An 8,591-nucleotide genomic window follows, 5' to 3' on the forward strand; every position below is an offset into this window, starting at 1 on the left:
CTACCAATAATTCTTCCTGTAATTCTTTTTCCATATACAATTGTTTTAATCATTTCACATTCTGTACAAAGATGACAAGAAGCGCCACAGAATTCTTTAAAGTAGATGTAAGGTTAGATTTAAATTAAATTTTGTGGGGCTGGAGCCATGGCTCAGCAGTTAAGAGTACTGGCTGCTCTTGCAGAGGACCTGGGTTCCATTCCCAGCACCTACATGTGGCTAGCAACCATCCTTAACTCCAGTTCCAGGAGATCTGACACCCTTTCTGACCTCCATGAGCACTGCACACATGTGGTACACTTACATACATGCAAAACACTCATACACATAAAATGTAAAAATTAATAAAATAAATTTTTAAAAATTTCTGTGTGTGCATATGTGGTGCACATAAGCAAGTTTGGGTGTGGGAAGGGGGGTGGGTATTCCATGTATGGTCTGTACATGGAAGTCTAAGAATAACCTTCATGTGTCAGTTCTCTCTTTTCCACCTGGTTTAAGACAAGGTCTCTTCCTCCAATGCATGTACCATGAAATGCTCCTGTCTCAGCCTCCTATCTCTCCATGAAGCCCCACTGGAATTACAGATACCTTCACTCCTGTCTCTGGTGGGTTCTGGGGATCTGAACTCGGGTCGTCAGGTTTATTTGACAACCACTTTTAACCACTGAGTCCTTTCCCTGGCCCTTAAGATAAATTTTAAAATAGCTGAACATGCATCAAACCCTAGCACTTAGGAGGCCAAGACAGCAGGATCCAGAGTTTGAGACCTAGGCTACATGTCAAGTTCAAGGTCAGCTTGGGAATCTACATGCGCATGCACACACACACACACACATACACACAATATGAATAATACAATAAAATAAATAATGAGATAGTTTCATTTAGCTCTGATGTAATCCCTTTCAAAGTGGGCAAAGTATAAAAATAGAATAAACAGAGTTGGGTGTGGTGGCGCACGCCTTTAATCCCAGCACGTGGGAGGCAGAGGCAGGTGGATCTCTATGAGTTCAAGGCCAGCCTGGTCTACATAGTGAGTTCCAGGTCAGCTGAGGCTACAGGGAGACCCTGTGTCAAAAAAAAAGAATGAACAAAAAGTCTAGGAAAGTCCAGAGTGCTCCACATCCAACTTTTAAAACTGACCACCCAGCAGCACAGCATTCTGGAACTATTATTTCCCTCCCCCAGAATTCTGAGTCTTCCTCCATGTACCCAGCACTCCCACACACTGTTATCTAAGAGGCCAGGGTGACTGAAAGGAAAGGGAAAAAGAACCCCCAAGATCAGCATGTGAGCCACAGAAATAGATCTGCCTTCACACTGAAGCTGTTCTCCACTGTCCTATTCTCCACGGTCCTATTGTTCTATCTTTTTTTTTTTTCAAATGGTGGAAAATCTAATTCCAAACAAATGTTAATAACTTCATTATGTGACCGTAGGGCTAGTAAGTTACGCAGATAAAGAGATTGTGGGCTAGGCTATTCAAGTTTTTTTCGAATAATATATATCTCTTCACATAAGCCTATACACACATATGCAAAACCCCTACAAAATAAGCTAAATTAACTTTAACAGGTTACACTCCAAATATACTAGGTGCAACTCAGACTTGAAACGCCCAGTATCCAACTTGATATACAGCAGTAAAGATAAGGGACAGAGCAGGGACCTGAGAGATGGCTCAGTGGGTAAAAACCGCTTTGCTGCACAAGCATGAAGACCTGACTTCAAACTCACAATGCCCACATAAAAAGCTGGGCATGGCCACACATACCCAGTGCTATGGGGGCAAAGGTAGGAGGGTCACTTGGGCTTGCTGCCTGACAGCATAGCTTGAGAGACCCTGTCTCAAGGGCAAAGCAAGACATCCAGGCATGTATCCACACATGTGCATACACCACACATATATGCCCCCCCAACACACACACAGGAAAATAGGACCAGAGAAACATCAGTTTGATCCCCAGAATTCAAGTAAAAATCCAGGCATGGTGGCACATCCTTGTAATCCCAGCACAGGGGAGTCAGAGACAGGAGGTCCTTGGGGCTTGCTGGCCAGCGACTTTAGCTTACTTGGCAAGTTCCAGGCCAAATAAAGAGCCTGTCCAAAAAATTAAAAGGTTGACAGTGCCTAAGGAACAAACCTGAAGTTGTTTTCTGGTTTCCACATTTATCTGCACACATATGTAAGTACACCTGCACACACATGCATCTGCATGCACACACATGCACAGGAAGAAAGTGCTCATGTTGGAAACAAAATATAGGACAAAGAGGAGTGAGAAGACTCTGGACTGCCATCAGTAGGGTAGCACTGTTGACAGTGTGAAGGGGTGAATAATTTCTATTGGCTGGACATCCTTGCCCAAGACAGAAGGAGCTTCTCTGTAAGAGGATAAGAAAAGCCCTGGGTGCCTGGAAGCCCTGGGCAGAAGACAGGGAGGTTTAGAAGAACTAAGCACCTACCCTATACCAAGCCACCAGGCAAGAAAAGTCACATTATACTTCCACGCCCAAAATAACCTTGACACGTATATTCTACAACCAATTTGGCCACCCTGTGAGTCTTAACAAGTATCATTTAAAACACCGTGGAAGTCTGAATCTCTTATTTCATGTCCTTTTCTTCCAAGATAAGTCCTTAGCACCCTAGACTGTCAGTAACAAGAACAAGAATACCCACAAAGGTGTATTTGCATTGAACACTTATTCTCAAGCACTATGTCAAGATATTTATATATGTTACATATTTAAATCCTATTGTGTAATTCCTACAGTATGGTTATAACTATTGTCCCCTTTTGCAGAATAGGAACCTGAAGCTCAGTGTGCCAACCTTTATCCCATTTCATTTCCATAATTTGTGAAAAATCTTTTATCAAATAGTAAAGCCTCAGGCATGCAGACCTTACAAGCAGCATTTTCTCACAGCTGTGAGAGAAACCAGGAAGAAACACTTTGAAAAAAAGGTATTTAGTTTTGATAAATAGGTATTATTCTTTGATCATGAAATCCACATAAGACATGGTTATGCTACTGTTTCAACAAGGCATAGTTCCACCCAGTTCTTACCCTGTTGTCTTCCTGGATCTCCCAGTCACTGGAGAAAGTCACCAGGTGCTGCCCTTGGGAACAGTTAGCAAACTGGAAAAGGCTGGAAAACAACCTTCTGTTTTCCTGTGTGTCTGGAAAGACAGCATCTTGGAAATTGACTCCGTGAGGCAAGAGGTTATAATTTTCATCCATCCTAAGGGGAAAAAACCAAAGGCAGAGCTGTAGGTGAGACTACTGACATGGGCCAGATTCAGTTCAGTTCATAGATGGATGCTCTTGACAATTTGATCATAATGTATGGCATGGTTCTCATAAAGGACTCTTGAAGTTATTCTAACTATTTCTCTGCTTTACACTACTGGGCCTTAACCTTAAGGTTTTCCAAAGAACAAGTCTTAGGCAAAGGGGAAAGAATGCTTGTCTCATACCATATTTCTTAGAGCATCCTTGCTTCCTGGTGGGAAGAAAGCCTGCTGGAATGTGACTAGAGTTCAAGTCTCACCACTGCCTTATCTTTTGTATGACATAAAACAAATTTCTTAACATCGCTAAACCTCAGTCTTCCAATGTGTTTGTACAAGAGGATTATGGTAGAACCTTGATGTTGTCATAGGGATTACATTAGAAAATTTAAGTAGGGCCTAGAGAGATGGTTTAGTGGGTGTGTGTGCTTCCTGGATAAGCATGGGGGGCCTAAGCTTCAGTCTCCAGTACCCACATAAAAAGCTGAGTATGGGGGATGGAGAGATGGCTCAGAAGTTAAGTGCACTTGCTGCTCTTGCAAAGGACCCAAGTTCAGTTTCCAGCACCCACATGGTAGCTCATAACTGCCTATAACTCCAGTTCCAGGAGATCCCTCCTGGCCTCTATGGACACTGCATGCATGTGGTACACATACATACATTCAAGCAAAAAACTCATATACATTAAAAAAAAAAAAAGTTGAGCATGACTGAGCATGTGTTATAAGCCTAGCATTGGGGGACAGAGACAGGCAGATCCTGGGAGCTTTGTGGCCAGCCTGCCTAACCCAAACAATGAGTTTCCTGTTCAGTGAGAGACCCTGTCCCAAGGCAATAAAGTAAAGAGCAATTTAAAAGAAGGACACCCAAAGTCCTCCTCTGGCCTCTGTAAGCATGCACTCTCATGTGCATGCAACACACACACACATACACACACACATACACACACACACAGAGCACAAAAAAGTGTAAATCAATCAATGAATGAACAAGTGAATACAGTATAAATACTACTGAAATTTACACTCTAGTGTAAATTGCTTGTTAGAAACACAAAAAGGAGAGGTAGGAATTACAACCCAGGTATTACAGTTTGAATGTGAAATGTGTACCTAACTGGTGGTGCTATTTGGGGGAAGTTGTAGAAACTTCAGGAGGTGAGGCCTAGCTACAGGAAGTAAGCCCTGGGGACAAGTCCTTGAGAGCTATAGTTTGCCCTGGCCCCTTCTAGTATTTCTTCTCTGCTTTCTGTTTACTATGAAGTGAACAGCCTCTGCCACACACACTACCATAATAAGCTGCCCGAGTGTACGGAGCCAAGCAACAATGGAATGAGCCCTCTGGAAGTGATGGAATCCTTCCTCCTTTGTTATTCATTCTCTCCTGTGTATCCATCACAGTGACGCAAAACAACTCATACACTAGGAGAAAAAGAATACAGCAGGCTCCCCAGTGAGTTTCTACTGTCACTGCCCTTTCTCTGCAGAGAGAAAGAAAGGCAGAGACAGAAAGAGAGAGAGAATGAACCAGAGTCTATTCTCTGACAGTGGGCCCAGTGCAACAAAGAAGAAATAATTTGTATGCAGTGTCAGGACACTTCAGAGCAAGACAGTCCTATGAAATGAAAATCTGTCACAGTATCATATGATTTTGTACATCTGCCTTAACTTTTTGTAAATATGTCATAGCAAAAGATGAAAGAGTTGGCTGACCACCACACAGTCACTAGACCATTTTATGATGTTTTTTTTGTTTGGTTGTTTTTTTTTAAAAAAAGAAGGGTCTGGAGAGATGGCTCAGCAGTTAAGAGCACTGGCTGCTCTCACAGAGGATCCAGGTTTGAGTCCTAGCACCCAGATGGTGGCTAACAACCATCCATAACTCCAGTTCTGGGGAATTCAACACCCTCTTCTAACCTCCATGGGCAATGCACAACACAGGTACACTTACATCCATGCAGGCAGCACACTCATACATATAAAAAAATAAAAATGATATTTTTTAAAAAGAAAAACCAAAAATGTCCACTCATTTTCTCCCCTTTGGAAAATAAAGTGCTGTCAGATCATTTTTATAGATGAGTGAAAATTCTGAATTATCTGTATCAAGAAAGGCAGTCTCCCATCCCAGTTCTGACTATTTAGAAACTATACTTCCATGCAATTTTTTAAAAAATCGCCCTAATTTGGCTAAGCCACTCAAGCCAATGCAAAGAAGGACATGTATTCTAAACCTAGTCTGCCTTCAATATAGGAAGCACAAGTGGCCCTGAGTTCATGGACACCCCTCTGTGGAACTTATAGTACTGAAAGCTAAAAATGAATCTGCAGACCCTGCTCAGTCAATCCAAATATCCCTGGTGCTGTTTCATGATTGGGAAGATTGGAATTATTATTGACCATAATGCTTCAGATTAATTCACTCATTGTCTTGAAACCTGGCTCCAATTTCATGTCCATGTCTCTCTCAGTTGTTCTGTTATCAGTCTTAATTGAATTAGAAGCAACCCACATACTTGGGTTCTACCTGCTGTTTTCTATTTCCAATTCAGGCAAAATTCAGTAGTCAATAAAAATGGACTGAATTTGAAGGCCGATGCGGTCTGTGTTTATCACAGGCCAATCTCCATGTAGCATTCACAAGATTGCTCTTGTCTATAAGGATAAGGGGCCACCCGCCTGATCCACCTCTGCACTCTTCAAAGCACGATAACCCAAGGTCTTTATCTTACCCCATGGGACTCCTAAAAGCCTCTGCTATTTTGAACAACCTGGCAGCTGGAATGAGATAGCGGAATGACAAAACAGTAGGGCTGCATTGTGGTACTAAAGTGGGTGGGAAAGGAAAACATGGATACAGGTTAAACAACTAGGCTCCCTGCCACCCCCCCTGCCCAGGTTCGGCACGTGCCCTTCAGTATTTGCGCCTCAGTTTTACTCAGGTGGGAATTGGGGGTAGGGATGGGGCTGGTGAGAAGTAACTGGCTCAGTACTCACATTTGGGAAGTTCAAAGCCAGAATTCCAACAACATATTCCAGAGCTTTTTCTTTTTCTTTTTTTTTCCCTTACAATTACAATGTAAGCCCACCAAAGCCAATTTAAAGAATTGAGTCAGCACGGTGTGTGTCCCTAGATAACTTCACCACTAAACCTCATAGCTCAGGGACCACTGAGAAAGAGGAGGTGGAAAGACTGCAAGAACCATGGGTGGTTGGTGCATGACTATAAGGAAACGGTCTTCCATGCTTTTGGGACTTGCTCATATGAACATATAGCAATGGTGACAGCATGCACAAGACCCATGCAAACTCAATCAGACAAAAACCCAGCATTAAACTGGAGAAATGGAGAGGAGGCCCCAACCTTAGCTGAGGAACTATTGGCAGCTAATCACTGCTGGGTGAGAGAGAATTGGTCTTCTTTAAAGCAGTGAGTGATTCTAGGTAGGCTGACCAGGCTCCAGTGAATGAACTCACACCAAGGGACATCTGGGTACACAAACTTGTTTCCTTGATTCAGTAGGCCTTAACATATATGACAGAATGCATGAAATCTAGTGGGCAGGCTATGGGGGGGGTGCAGACAAGGGTGGGGGCCAAAATATGATTAAGATGTAGTATATGAAATGCACAAAAATTCAATAAAAATATATATTGAAGAAAAAAGAAGAAAGTCAAATGAGTGATTGATAGCTGCCGATGGTGGCATGTGCCTGTAACCCAAGAACTCAGAAAACTCAGGCAGGAGGATGGGCAAGGCCCAAGCCAGCCTGGGTCACAAAAAAGACCATTTCAAAACAAACAAACAAAAGTAGTTTGACCATTTTGCCTTTAACACCCTTCTATGCACAGGACTCCAAAATCATTCATGTATTTTTATTTATTTACTTGCTTATTTATTTTAGGTTTTGTTTTTAATATTTTATTTAGTTATTACTTTTATTTTATGTGTGTGAGTGTATTGCCTGCATGTGTGTAAGTACACCTGTATCATGCAATGTCTATGGAAGTCAAAAGAGGGCATAGGATCCCCTGGAACTGGATTTACAGATGGTTGTTAGCCACCATATGGGTGCTGGGAACTGAACCCAGGTCCTCTGGAAGAGCAGCCAGTGCTCTTAACGCTGAACCATCTCTCCAGTTACCCTTGTTTTGATTTTTTGACAGTAGTGTCTCCCTATAGCCCTAACTGGTTTCCATCTCACAAAGAGCCTGTCAACCAAGTGCTGGAATTGCGGAATTACAGCTTATTCGGGTATTTTAAACAGCTTTAAAAGCCAAGAGGTGATCAGGGAATTCTGAGAAGATGGAGCCAAAGATAATAAAGCAGTAAGGCATGTCCTAGTTTGGCAAAGACACATCTGGGTGGACACTCCTGATGTGCTGCAGGTAACTGACCACAAGCTCTCACAAACCTGTTAGAGGGGCCAGGCTCACCTGAGGAAGAAGAAGTAGGAGTAGTCCTGGACCACCGTGTGGGAGTGGCAGGAGAAGTAGCCCAACCCGGTGAGGTTGAGCCGGGAGCCAGCGGGCACCTCCAGCATGCTGCCCCACGCCTGGTCGCACAGCATCTCCACCTCTGCGGAGTAGAAGAGCCCTTCCGTGCCGGCGTGATACTGCCAGGGCAAGTAGTTGTAGAGGCCGGGCACCTCGGGGTGCAGCGCCAGCACCTTGGCGTACACAATGGTCTCCGCTAGCTCGGCGCGGCAGCCCTCGCTCAGGGGTCTCCACTCCGAGGGCAGCTGGCAAGCGGGCACCTGGCGGGCGGCCAGGCAGAGTGCAGCGAGCAGCAGCCGGCGCAGCATCCCGGCGGCAACGCGCTAACCCGGGCGCATGGCCCTCCGGGGCGCCAGAGGCCGCGGGGAGCCGGGGACCCTCAGCCCGGCCGCTCGCCTGCGCGGCCGCTCGGGGAGCCGGCGGAGCTTCTCCCTGGGAGCGGGGATCACCGTGCGGCCCGCGCCCCACCGCGCTTTAAAAAGGTTGCGGAGACGCGACCGGATGGGCGGGGACTGGGGCGTGGACAGCAGGAGGGCGGGGAGTCCGCACGGCACCGGGTCGCCTTGCTCGGCTCCGGGAGGAGGGAACCAGCACAGGCGCCGCCGGGACTCCGGGTGGATGCGGTACGCAGGGACTTCTTGCTGGCAGCGCGACCCAGCCGGGCTTTAGCGTCCCACCAGCGGCTAAGGCAGAGCTCGCCAGGTGTAAAGAGCTATTTCAAGCGCTGGCCTCCAGCTATTGTTCTTAATTTTCACTATTCTGCATAAGTCTTTCGGTTTTACATACAGTTCATTTA

The 8,591-nt window shown here is 45.0% G+C and overlaps 1 protein-coding gene across 5 annotated transcripts in view; it reads right to left on the reverse strand.

Moving 5' to 3' along the window:
- Nucleotides 1-8,283, reverse strand: part of Ccdc3 (coiled-coil domain containing 3) — a 154,954-nt gene extending 146,671 nt beyond the window's left edge. For all 5 annotated transcript variants that reach the window (XM_029553761.1, XM_008848532.3, XM_029553760.1 and 2 more), the window contains exons 1-2: nt 7,736-8,283; nt 3,076-3,250 (exon numbers count right to left, since the gene is read on the reverse strand). In XM_029553761.1, the coding sequence (XP_029409621.1) occupies nt 3,076-3,250; nt 7,736-8,103 (543 nt within the window). In that variant the 5' untranslated portion in view covers nt 8,104-8,283. The remainder of the gene's footprint in view (nt 1-3,075; nt 3,251-7,735) is intronic.
- Between the last annotated feature and the right edge of the window lie 308 nt (nt 8,284-8,591).

Source organism: Nannospalax galili, unplaced genomic scaffold (assembly GCF_000622305.1).
Source record: "Nannospalax galili isolate Female #2095 unplaced genomic scaffold, S.galili_v1.0 scaffold1144, whole genome shotgun sequence".
NCBI classification, from domain to species: domain Eukaryota; kingdom Metazoa; phylum Chordata; class Mammalia; order Rodentia; family Spalacidae; genus Nannospalax; species Nannospalax galili.